Source organism: Amphiura filiformis, chromosome 4 (assembly GCF_039555335.1).
Source record: "Amphiura filiformis chromosome 4, Afil_fr2py, whole genome shotgun sequence".
Taxonomy (NCBI): Eukaryota; Metazoa; Echinodermata; class Ophiuroidea; order Amphilepidida; family Amphiuridae; genus Amphiura; species Amphiura filiformis.
Window position 1 is genome coordinate 69,420,755 of NC_092631.1, and position 13,742 is coordinate 69,434,496.

A 13,742-nucleotide genomic window follows, 5' to 3' on the forward strand; every position below is an offset into this window, starting at 1 on the left:
GGATCATGGTCAAAAGATCTGTTGGCACTCAAGTTGCATGCAAGGGGAAAACACGTATTGAACCTCAGAGGTGCAACATAACAAACCGTCCAACCCTCCCATTAGAGCTTACAGCAATAGAGAGTTCCCGTGTTTTGGGTTACCCGCCATCTTGGAGGGAAACCTAAACTCTGTTTACAATTTTCAGAATACCAACACTCTCGCAATAATTAGCAAATGTTATTTTGTAGAATGTAGCACCAATAGGGTCATTGACCAAATCAAAGGAATGAGGAATACGGCGGTGCGAATCATGTTATAAACACTATTGTAGTCCGTTCCGCTTGAAAACACGGGAACTCTCTATTCATGTATGGACCCAAAATCAAATCAACGACTATCACCCATTTCTTGCACTAGTCAGGATTGTAAAGGGTTTCCTAAAAATAAGCTTAAAATAACAAAGATGAAAACAATTTGTGGGATGTAGCTTGTTTTGTGTATGCCACCCAGGAAAGTGGAGGGAACATTTTGACTGCTCAGTGCCAGAAGTGGATAAGTGCAATAGCTGCCCTGTGAGTATTTGGCAATTTACACGCAGTATAATGTACTCATATACACATATGGCAGCTTCACATGGCAGTCGATTTATTTGCAGAAATTCTTCATCCAGTAGCATTTGCATGTGCATAAAGTGCACTATTTCCCTCACTTTTCTAGCAACGTGTTAGGAGGCTCATGTTCTGGTATCGGTGATGCAATGCCTGTTGCACATGCTTAAGTTAACAATATTATTGCTTCAGAGAAGAACTGTCCTCTCTTGCTCTGATCAATGTGCATGACCTTCTTAATGAGTGACATAAGGGAGCTTCATAAGCACTGAAAGGAAGTTATTTGCTTCTGAAAATGCTCCCGAGATTACCAATGGTGGATAAACTTGTGTGTCATTAATTGAGCTGTTAACTAAGGCCTTGAATATTGATTGTTCTTTTTTTTCTGTAATTTTCTATGTTGGTTAACTGTTCTACATGTACTTACTTTTGACAATGTCAATAAAACATATTTTCTCATCACATTAAAAATGTGTCTTTGTACTTTATGAAAATTACTTCAGAAACAACACAGCAGTATGCTTAAATTAGTTTGCAACAATATTTTATTACTAGTACAGTGTACATGTAAAATAAAATTCCAACTCACATTATTGACAAGTAAATAGACACTTTTGTACATTTAAAATATGATTTCAAATAAAATAATTTACAATTAAAAAAAAGAAAAGATATCACCTTTAAATATCACCAGTTGTACAGCACATTCAATAATAACATCCAAATAGCTGGGATATTCCAGTTGAAATCCATACACCCCTATGGAAAACATGACCTTAATCCTCTACACAAGGAGTGTGAATTTCAAATGATAATGGGTGACTCTATTTGAAATCTACACCCGTGTGGAAGATTGAGGTAATATCTTCCATAGGGGGTGTATTGATTTCAAATGGAATAGCCCAAAACCTACTTAGCAGAGACCTTGTTTACCTGGTACTGTTAATTTGCTAATGTTAACACTCAATTGTTGAATAACATTTAAGTTGGGTGAGGTCCTGATGGGGATGTGGGAGCATGTGTAATCCACATGAAGCCATTAGAGCCCAGTGCTTGCTTTAAGATTATGGGAATTTTAATTTGGCTATAAAAAGCACCAAATAAGTAGCACCAAAAGATGGGTCTCAAATACTTTGCCAAGAATGGGGAACGGTTTTGTCGGAAAATACTGACAATTTGTTTAGGTGTTTTTTATTGTCTTCTACATAAATTGTGCACACAAATTTATTTGCTAGGTAGAATTAAGAGCTCTTGGTAGAATTACTTTAGGGATGAAATCAAAACTTGACAGGCGGTCAACCACCGGTTCCGTCCGGTTTCTATTGTTTAGAACAATAGCAACTGGACGGAACCGGTCAAGTTTTGATTTAGTTCCCAAAGACTTCAAAGTTGGTTTGGGGACTTGCACTGGCCTCAAATAACTTTTCTATTGGTGAAATGCAGATGTAGGTGCAGTGTGTGAATGAAGTCACATGCTCTATCCCATTTGATATTGATTGAGGGGATTTTCGAGTTGCATGCTCACACAGCTGAATATGAAAAATGCACCTTGCACATGACATCCACCTATGGTGGTTAACTGATGCCTGTATCATACTATGGAGTCACAACAAGCATAGCATTTTTTTTCCAATGGTGTATGCCACTGAAAAAAAATGCTAAGCTCGTTGCAATTGCTTTGTATGGCATGGGCTTTTAAGCTCTTTTGTGCATATGACGTATCTGTATTATACCGTAAATATGGCAGACTACTCAAATGCATTCAACAAAAGCATGTTTGTAATCTACCACGACAGTTTGTCTCACACACATAACAAATGCACTACGATCAAATAGGTTGATGACAACATTTGATTCAACGGACTGCACTGCGCCATGATTACGGTGAAGGACACAGGTTCAAATCCTTTGTTTGGAGCCAATCGATAAAAGCATGCAGGGTCTCTATTGGTGGAAGTACATCATTTCAAAAGTAGGTAAAAAGACCTCAAATCCTTACCTTATGACCTAATTCTAATTAGGATTTAGATTAACAAATATGATGCGATCAAGCAAAATCAGTCGGAACTCGGAAATATTAAATATTCAGTTTCTTATAGGATATTCTTAGTCAGTGGGAGTGGTCTAGTTCGTAGAAACATTTCTGATTGGACAATCGCATGATTTGGTGCCGTCTATCAGGCCGTGAAGACGACCCCCTGCGTCATCATGCGTCTTGATAATGCGTAACACGCGTGTAGAGGTGCGTAAACAAATTTTTAAAGCAAAAACTAAGTTACCGTCATAAAAACTCCCCTCATTATAAAATGAACGAAACTTGTTTACATCTTCACGTATTCTTTTGCTTGTATTGCTGGATTTTGTAGAAAACTCCATTGAAATTGAACAAGCAGTTTCAAAGATATGAGCTATTCAAGAGTTTCCAAAACAACAGCAAACAAAAGGAAATATTTCCTTTGTTTGGCTATATCTCAAAATCAATATTTCCGAGTTCTGACTTATTTTGCTTGATAGCATCACAAATATGGATTCACTTAAAACTGGCTAAGTAGTCAGTACTCTCCAACATCTATTGGATGATTTACAACATTGTGCATACAATACAGTCACATTCAGTTTTCCTCTACCATTTGCACGAGAGGTTTACTTTTATACCATTATAAAACATCAAAATGTTTGCTGTTCCTAAAACAACAAAATAAATAAAAATCACTATTACCAAATCATTTCGTACTGTTACCAGTCTAAGCATAAACTGTCATTTTTTGCGTACAAATTTTAAATATATTATGAAAGAAATATGCAATTAAATTGATTTATATTTTTTTTATACAAAACTACATAATTAAACAGTACCTTTAAACATTGAAAATTCAAGTTAAAGAACAATATACACAAAATTTCAGTGAAAGATATTATCTATTACATTAGACAAAAAACAATTGTGGCTTTTACAAAATCACATTTCCATAAAACATCTGCCAAACTATGAACCATATAAATCATACTATGTGGGCCCTATTACTACTCACTCACCAATAGTTGCAAAATAACTGGGACTAAGAAAACAAGTCCTTATATGAATTCACAGCTGGGGCAGTGCATGCATACATTATTCAGACATCTTACCCATTATGTCACCCCTACAAATAATTACACTTGGTAACTCAGTCGAAACTTGATGGTTATGTCAGAACATCTCATAAAAACTTACGGGATAGTCTTCTCAGTTACTCTGAACACTTTCAAGACTGTGTTAAAAACTCACTTGGATAATGATGCTTATAAGAAGTCTGACGGTATCGGATGTAACACAGCAACATAAGTTGCAAATTAAAATTTTATTTCCAGTATTAGATACATTTTCAAAATGCTTTAAACTACTGGATGAACAATCTACACCAAGATATAATGATTGTGAATACTCTCAATCATCTGGGAATCATACAATGAGAGAATAATTTCAATCTATTCAACCAGATTAATCCAAAACATACCTTGGAGCAACCAACGGGACGTAAGGTGTTTAACATCACAACCCAGCTGAAGGTCAGTGGTACTGACCGCAACGTTGGTTGCTCCAAGGTATGTTGGATTAATCTGGTTGACTAGATCGAAATTATTGTCTCAAGATAATGATATTTATAATTGCTAACTTGTACTTGTTATGTTCCATCAGATTCTCTTCTCTCCTCTCAGCTCCTCGGATTAGAAAACTACTATTATGTTATTATTATTGTTCAAATCACACACAAATCATGGATTGTCTTGTCTTGAAAATAAACCTATTTTTAGTTTGATCATAATTATATCTCAGTTGAGTTTGTAACAGCCTCTACATTATGAAGGCCAATCAAAGTTAATGTCAAGCTTTACGTCACAGTGTTGTCGAGGGATGGGTTGCCATTTCATTATTCATGATCATATGACCATTATTTTTTATACCAAGGCATTTTAATTAAAAATTGCTTTAAACATGCCTATAGTCAGGGGACAGAAACTCAAAATCTAGCATGCTTGGTCTGATAGATAGTGATGCTGGGACCTTGACAGGTACCTACTTCACACAAGTTCATGAAATGCAAGAAAGAGGTCAGTAACAATCATGATATTAAGGGGCTGTCATTTTTTTCTTTGGAGGGGTCATGAATATAATGGGGTCATAATTTGCTAACACGAAATTAGTAAGTTTGTGACTATCCAAATGTTTGGCTGCTACATGCACACTTTTTACATTTACAATCAAAATGTGTGCTCAATATGTCAGTTACATTCAAAAATTTTGCATGCTGTTTGCACATTCCTTACTTTTAAAATCAAACTTTTTGCATGCTCTGTGCATCTTAATTTTGATAAGGGCATGCATAATTCTCAAAGTTTTTGAAATAACAATAATTTGTTTTGTGTCTTTACATTGAAGGGGGTTATAAAAAATTTCCCCAGAGATTGGGGGTGTCATAAAATAAAATTCAGCCTGTGATTGGGGGGTCATCAAAAAATTGACACCAATCACCAACATATTCATGACCACTGTCCGACAAAAAATGGCAGCCCCCTACACTATCTATTTTGGGAACTAGACCCAGTGTAAACTTTTCTCAAATCTTCAAATCAACTGAAACCACTTATTTTGTACACTGAACACTTAATTACTTTAGCAGCCTAAACTAGAACAAAATATATCTGGGTATACATTAAGTCTTCAAATATAATCAAACTCTGGAAATACAAATTTGCAACTTCTTGTCATCCTCAGAAGATTACTGATGTTGACAACAACAAAACAGTGGTTTGATGGAGGCGTTAGTTTAGCCATCTATTTGCCGTAGATGTGATGATGTAACAGGATTAACTACCATAGCAATTAGGTGAATACAATTTTTAAAATATCACACTGCACTAGTGCATTCATGCTGTACCTCTACATTGAACCATAGATGTCCAAGAACAGGGATAATGACCTGGATTGTATATCTACAGAATATTCATATCATGTTGATCACTCGCACCTGTAAGATTAGTATCTTTGAAAAGAGCGGTATTGTATTCAATCTATGATTGCAGTCATACACAGGTGATGAGTCCACTCTGCTTGTAGTGCAGGTCGATATATTCAAAAAATTATATTCACCTATTGCTATGGTAGTTAATCCTCTTACATCATCACTTCTACAGCAAATTGAAGCACTGAGCAATCAGCAATTAACATTAAGAAAGGCAAGGAGAAAAGCTTTAGGGAGCTATTTTGCTTCTAGCTGCACATGCACTGGATTCAAGTGCGGTTGTGTGAGGCCATTTTTTGGCCGAGACTTGTTGATCAAATTTAGTCCAAGCTTGTAACCAATGTAAAATCCATGTTAAATGTAGCCAGCCACGTTGTTTTTTTGTAATACCTGGAAAATACCTTGATTTTTCAAAAGTATTTATATTTTCAATTTTACATCCAAGATTAGTTAAATCTAATTGAAACGTAGTAAGTTAGATCAGTTTGATAGAAATTATAGAAATTTAAAGTCCTAGAGATTAAAAATTTACTAGACTAAACATATAACTGTGTAGATAATGTAGATGATTTTGGGCAGTTTTAGCTTGCTTGCCTTCAAACTGTTTTTTTCTCTGAAAGAATAGAGAGAAAAAAAACCATTGTGCATCATAGATCCACAGGCTTTCACACTTATCTGCTTTCTCTCCAAATCTGCAGTCCAATGAAATGAACATTACACAGCAAACCAGGTTGTACATGTCATTTCCAGTGCTTGGTTTCATTTCAAGAGCAAAAAAAAAAAAAATAGTACAATTAAATGTAAGTACTGTTAACAGGTTAGTTATAAATAAAATGTAAAATTCTTTGTACAAAGTTTGCCGACAAGTTTATAATATACAGTTGCACATAGAGATACAATATTCAATATATATGTGACAATAACAGGCTGTGCCAATAAATACCAGTAATTAAGAACTCTTAAATGGAATATCCCACATTTGTGATGCGATCAGGCAAAATGAGTCGGATGTCGGGAATATACATTGAGATACAGCCAATACTAGTATTCAACTTCCTTTGTATTTTATTGTTCTGAGCATTACTAAAATGGCAATATCTCTGGAACTGTAAGTCTAATTATGATGGGGTTTTTAGCAAACTAAAGCTCAGCATATGGTTTATGTAATACAATTGAAAACTGAATTTTGATTTTGATCGACATCAGACTCATTTTGCTTGATCGCATCACATTTACATTCTTCAAGTTTCACTTTCAATTTTGCACATACCAGGTGATTCCGTAAAAGGACATTTTCACAAAATCAATTTTTTGAGCTTTGTCAAACTGTTTTTTACTCCATATTTTTGCCTTTTTTATTTTAATTTCAAATTCACCATCTTTGGCCTCCATGGATCAGATCATGTCACATATGCACATTGTTATTTTTGTGGCAGCTGCTTAAAATGCCGCAAAAATAAATGTAGCCTGAAAATGTTATCTTTTAAAGTACATTCATTTAAAAATGTAATACCCTCAATGGTGCTCTACTTGATTATTTAAATACTGCATCTTCCTTTCATCTTTAGCCTGTCTGATGCATTAACATACAGGATCTCAACCATTTTAGCTTTCTGTTTTGAATTTGACCCCTTTCTTGTATGTTAGTCAGCTCAGGGGGATTTAACCATTTACATGAACAAATATGGTGTTTTTTTCTAACCAAGTTAGAATGTGTGCAGAAGTGAAATGAATAATTATTCACTAAAGATCATGTACATCTTCAGTAGCCAATAACAAGTTCCTTGAAGGACAATTCTGACGAATTAGTTGACTTGTTTTCTCCGAGTCATTTTCATTGTGTAGACATTTGAATTGGCTGTGTGAGCATGAAACATGTCTATTGTTTAACACTGTGTCACTTGTAGTGAAATACACAGAATAACATATACCCTTAATCATATGACATTTATTGGTACAGCCATTAAAGAAAAAGATATGCATGGTTATTTGACAACAATAAACAGCTCCCTATTGGTACAATATAAAGCAGAAATTTACAAATACATACAATTATTTACAGAAACATACAAATACTACTGCTGTTCAGATCATAAAATGGTAGTCGGGTTAGCTATATCAGCAAATTGCTGGACTCCACAGTGTGTAGTTGGGGTATGTTACGAGCACTACAGAATGGGTCATTCCAGTTGAAACCCATACACTACCTGTGGAAAACATGCCCTTAATCTCTCACACAGTGATTACAAATTTTGAATGTGGTTACCTGAATGGGTGTCTCCATTTGAAAACTACACCCCTGTGTGGGATATTGATGTCATGTCTTCCATAGAGGGTGTATGATTCCAACTGGTATAGCCCATGCTTTCATTCAAAGAAATAAGGTAACTTGAATTCCATCTTGATATGGGCTGCAACAGTTATTCTAGATGTAGGATTACAGGGTGCGAAGTCAGGGGCACTCAATATTGTGGTTTACATCATGTGTGGTCCTTAAGACCCCCTATTTTTATCTGCCACCCCAAGACCTCCTATTTCTTATCCACTGTCCACAAGACCCCATATTTTTCCTGTTTGCCCCTCAAAGACCCAATAAAAAAAAAATTGAAACATAAGACCCAATTTGGCACCAAAAGACCGATTTTTTCTAAATTCTCACTGAAAGAACCCCCAATTGCCAATGAAAACCCCCATGTTGAAAGTTGTGGCCTCTCATGCATTTCACTTACATACTCTTTGGGTTCAATTTCTTATGTTGAATACGGATTTTAGTTCGACTAATACTTGAAATAAGATGTTTCTATGCATCTTTACCATGAATCTGTTGTCAAGCTCAACCCCATAAATAGCAGTAGCAGCACCAGTGGACATCAAACTTGGGAACACCATCTTTGCATGTTACTCAGTCTTTCTCTTGATGATGACTATCGATTAACAGAAAATTAACTTTACACCCATGACCTCCACATAACTAGTTATTGCCCATACCCCTACTGAGTTCACCCAGTACTGAGGGACAAGATGGATATTTCAATACCTAGTATTCTTTTGGAGAAACTGGTCATGTGTCATAACAAAGTTTTTTAATGCAACAAAAAGGTGGATATACTGTGAAAGTGGGAAATGTTAGGCTAAATTACGTGTTTTTTGCCATCTTTGAAGCTTGTTGAAAATTAAAAACATTCTTACTGTTTTGGCATAATATTATGTGTAAGAAATTAGCAACAAAAAATGAAATATTATCAGCCGGAAAATTATTTGCAAACACTTAACCACTTTTAACAGTACACATGCTTACAAGGTTTACATGATATGCTAACATGTTTACATGCACTTAAACCCAATATACCAGATTCCAACAACAACGGGTTACAATATATATTCATTGTGACCAGCACATCTTTGAAATATAGAACCATTAAAATATACACATACATTGTTACATTATATGTACACTTACATACAGAATACAACAATAATCTACACTATAGAAGCAATACACATAATCACCTTATAAATATACAGAGAAAAACAAGATTTTGTAAAAATGTATACAAAAATTTCAGCCATGATTATTTGAATTCTCTAAGTACATTGTATCTACTGTAGCTTTTACATTACATGATTATATTGGTAGCAGTATAATGTATTGTTTTTGTATTTTTCTTCACTTTCTCTGATCACAAGTGACAATGAACAAATAGATTCAGATAACACATTAGTGCTGTCACATGAGAAAACTTTTATTTATCATAAACCTTTCATATATATTACTGATTTTCTTAAGAATTTACCTTCTTGATACTCTGTTTCCCCTCGAGTTTGGTAGTGACATAGCATGTACATATACATGTGTACAAAGGAGTTTTGATAGCACACTTCACATGCAACCACGTGAAAGCACCGATATTACTACCAAACTTTAGGTGAAACAAAAGCGCAAGTAGGCCTGGATATGGATATTAGACCAAGAAAAACATTGTTTGTCTTTGACACCACTGAGAATGGTCTATTCCAGTTGAAATCCATACATACCCAATGGAAGACACGACCTTAATCTTTCACACAGGTAATGGGGTTAACTATACCCCTTGTGTGGGAGATTAAGGTCCTGTCTTCTATAGGGAGTGTATAGATTTCAACTGTAATAGCCCAATGGATGTAAGAGCAGGCAGGTTTTGTTCATTCTACTTTTCATCAGAAGTCCAGCTTCAAACATACAAAGTAAAAAAAATCAAAAACCCTGCTTCTTTTGCAACAATATTTGCGACTCAACATGAGCAAATCAGGCTGATGTCGGCAAATATACCAATTTAGTTTATGGGAACAAATGTGCATATGTGCTCAGATGATCTTTGATACCCAACTCTATCTGATAAAAAGATTTTGTTTTCTGAAAGTAGTAAAGTAATGCATTTTGCTGTCCTTCTTTTTTATCATTGACAAAAAGAAATTTGTAATTGGTCGTAATTTAGAATTTTTGTATTTGCTGTGGCAGAGCATGCGAAATTCTAATTACACAGAACTTTAGAATGGAAAATGATATACCGTATTTCGTCGAATAAACGCCCCCGGGGGCGTAACATTTTCCCAAGGGGGGGGGCGTTTATTAGAGGTCATTTTTAGTACGAAAATTCCGTTAAAATCATTAGGTAAGCTTAAAAGTCACGCTAAATGACGAACTATGACCTTTTGGCACTGACTTTTGGTTCACTTCCGGGTTCGGATGCCTGATTTTCGCCATTTATTGCTGCTACTCGCGACCATGTGAGCAACTTGGTAAGCTTACTACACAAGATAGCATGGAAATATCGAATTTTTGAAACATCTTAGTTGAAAAAAAGTGGTGGGGCGTTTATTTGGGGGGCGACTATTTGACGAAATACGGTAACTCTTCTGTTGGTGTTAAATGATCTAGAATCTAATGGCGCACATGGGCTCCTTAGCCTTATGGTAAATATCAAGTACAAATAGGAATCTCTCTCCTCTGAAAATTCCAACAAGAATTAAGGTACCATGCCCTTATTCGCTGGTGGGATTGTGAAAGCACTTTTAGTTTGTGCCCAAAATTCCAGTTATGTTAAGGGACTCCATATGCGCCATTATGTGAATCTTTGTGGTATGCGTACATATGCAGCAAAAATGGTTTAAACAATACTTATAATATTTATACTGCTCAACAAACTTTTGTTGAAATTTCAAAAAATAATCTATATCTTTAGTGAATTATTACCTATATTAATGAAATTGCTGATTTTGGTCTTTTAGACTTCACAGCATTATGTTCGGGTGGTCAAAGACAACCATTATTTTCTTGGTCCTAACATATGCAAGTGTAAACCACATCAATGAAGATATTGAGGGTTCCTGTGAAAGGCTCATAATACCGAATTGCATTATATATAGACCATTCCTATAATTGGCGCCTTCCTGCCGTTGATGGGGTGAATATCAATATTACATATTATAGGGTAGCAAAATCAAGGTCAAGAGGAGTATCACATGATTATTTTGTTATTTTATAATCATATGATATCATTCTTTCCCCCGCTTTTGTTGTTCTATAGTATGTGCCATCTTGACAATAAAGTATGCCATCCAAAAACTGCACTTTAATCTGTGAGTATGCGCCATTCTCATAATAATCAGTGGGTGTATAACAGACAGGAGTGGTGTACCATATTCAAAAGTTGTACCACCATCTGCTGCTTGCTCACTTGGGCTTTCCCTAGAAACAAGATCCCTTGACTTACTTAAGTCCTTTTATTGTACATAATCACACATTTTGACATATTGATCCTTCATTCACACACAAACAAATAACATTTGAAGAAATCAAAAGAGAAGACAGTCATTAATTACAAGTTTCGTTGTTCTTGTGCTAATTCTACTTATAATAAAAGATACGAAGTTGATCTGTTTGAAATGCCTGATCTTATAGTAGGTCAGTTCATTTGCAAATGTGCCTTAGGTTGTAGAAAAATAATTATTTGGTTGGTGTTGAATGCTGCTCGAAAAGTAGGGTGGCTGGTTGCAAAAACATTTTATTTTAGTGATTTATTTTGCTTGATAAACAATGCATTGCAAAAGACAATGCCTGAAAACATCTGTTAGCTACTGTGTAATCTCCAATAACAGTGTCCCATCACTGTCTGGGACACTGTTATTTGCCATCAATTGATGAAATTGTATTAGAAATTACATCCATGAAAATGGTGACAACAGTTGATCCGGAGGTCAATTTGGCTGCAAAATTGCAGTTTTATATGCATATTTATATGCATTTGGACATTAAAATTTAAAGATTTTTGGAAACACTCCTCTCTACTAATATTATATTGGGACATTATCAGTCAAGTTTATTTCACAGGACAAGAAGATTATGTTTGTTTTTTCATGGGTTCAGATTGGCAGCTTTTTGTTGCTCCCAGATGACTCAAGATATTTTGGGTCGGGGTTCTGAGCTACGGTCTGTCGGGCAAACCTAACCAAATAATTTTTTCCACAACCTTATCTTCTCTTAAGTATTTGTTGATTACAGACCACCTTAAGCAGACTGAGACAATTGTTACAGGCATTGAGTTGTGCTCCCATGGTTGTGCTGAGAAAGCTGCCAGTATAATAGATGTGCACTAAAACAAAACCATTTGAAATGTTACTGGTACTGACTCACACGCCATATGAGATGGATGAAGCCGCAAGTCACTTTCCCATATGGTCTATAATCATGAAATGAACGATGACTGGGTAAGCTTCCATCCTGATGACACATTTTGCCCATGTGCTTGTAGTCTCTCATACAGTCCTGACAGCTTTCTACATGATGTTACACTTCCCTACTTTTTTACTACCCAATCGTCGACTCTTTGCGGCTCTATCATCTACTGGTTGTTTCCTGCAAAAATTGACAGTAGATTTTAAAAAGATTCAATTGTGCCCATCAGAGCTAGTAGTCTCTCATTCAGTCTTCATTGAAGTCCTGACATAAGGATTCAGCTTTCTACATGATGATACACTTGATACAATTGCCCACACTTTTTTACTTCCCAATCTTCTTCTTTTGCTGCTCTGTCATCTACAGGTTGCTTCCTGCAAATAATAATGCAAATAATAATAATGCAAATAACAATTACGCAAATAATAATAATGCAAATAATAAATATGCAAATATAATAATCATGCAAATAATAATAATGCAAATAATAATAATGCAAATAATAATAATGCAAATAATAATAATGCACATAATAATTATGCAAATAATAATTATTCAAATATTAATAATGCAAATAATAAATATGCAAATATAATAATGCAAATAATAAATATGCAAATATAATAATGCAAATAATAATGTGAATAAATAATGCAAATGATAATAATGTGAATAAATAATGCAAATGATAATAATGCAAATAATAATTATGCAAATAATAATATGCAAATAATAATAATGCAAATAATATTAATGCAAATAATTATGCAAATATAATAATTATGCAAATAATAATAATGCAAATAATAATAATGCAATTACCAATAATGCAAATAATAATGCAAATAATAATAATAATGCAAATAATAATAATGCGAATAAATAATACAAATAATAATAATGCAAATAATAATAATGCAAATAATAATAATGCAAATAATAGTAATCCAAATAATAATAATGCAAATAATAATAATAATGCAAATAATAGTAATCCAAATAATAATAATAATCCAAATGATAATAATGCAAATAGTAATAATGCAAATGCAAATAATAATGCTGGGCTGGAAAACCTCATTTATGTAATTCTAAAGGTCAAATGCATAACCTTGTATGGCAAGTCAAAAGGGAGGGCAGGGGGAGATTTTTCACACATATTCATGGGGTACCTTTCAAATATAATGCTTTAAAAAAAGCTTAAGAAAACAGTATGCAATTTTTTTACAAATTGGGTTCCCAAAACTTTGGCATGTGCCAAATGATTATTTGGCAGACCGAGAGAGTGAGATGCAATTTTTGGCAGGTCTAAAGGGGGGAGGAGGAAAGCATTTTATTTTGAAATTTGCTCACCCCTGTGAGACAAATAATTATTGCACAGCCCTGCAGAACAAAGAAAGTTGAGGTCAAATCTGAAGATGTTGCAAGTGCATT

The 13,742-nt window shown here is 34.5% G+C and overlaps 1 protein-coding gene across 2 annotated transcripts in view; it reads right to left on the bottom strand.

Moving 5' to 3' along the window:
* Positions 1-10,487: 10,487 nt before the first annotated feature.
* LOC140151301 (ras-related protein M-Ras-like) overlaps positions 10,488-13,742 on the bottom strand; it is a 45,151-nt gene continuing 41,896 nt past the window's right edge. Inside the window, exon 7 of one of the 2 annotated variants that reach the window (XM_072173585.1) lies at positions 10,488-12,682. In XM_072173585.1, coding sequence (XP_072029686.1) covers positions 12,586-12,682 — 97 coding nt within the window. In that variant the 3' untranslated portion in view covers positions 10,488-12,585. The remainder of the gene's footprint in view (positions 12,683-13,742) is intronic. The other variant, XM_072173586.1, reaches the window with a different exon arrangement.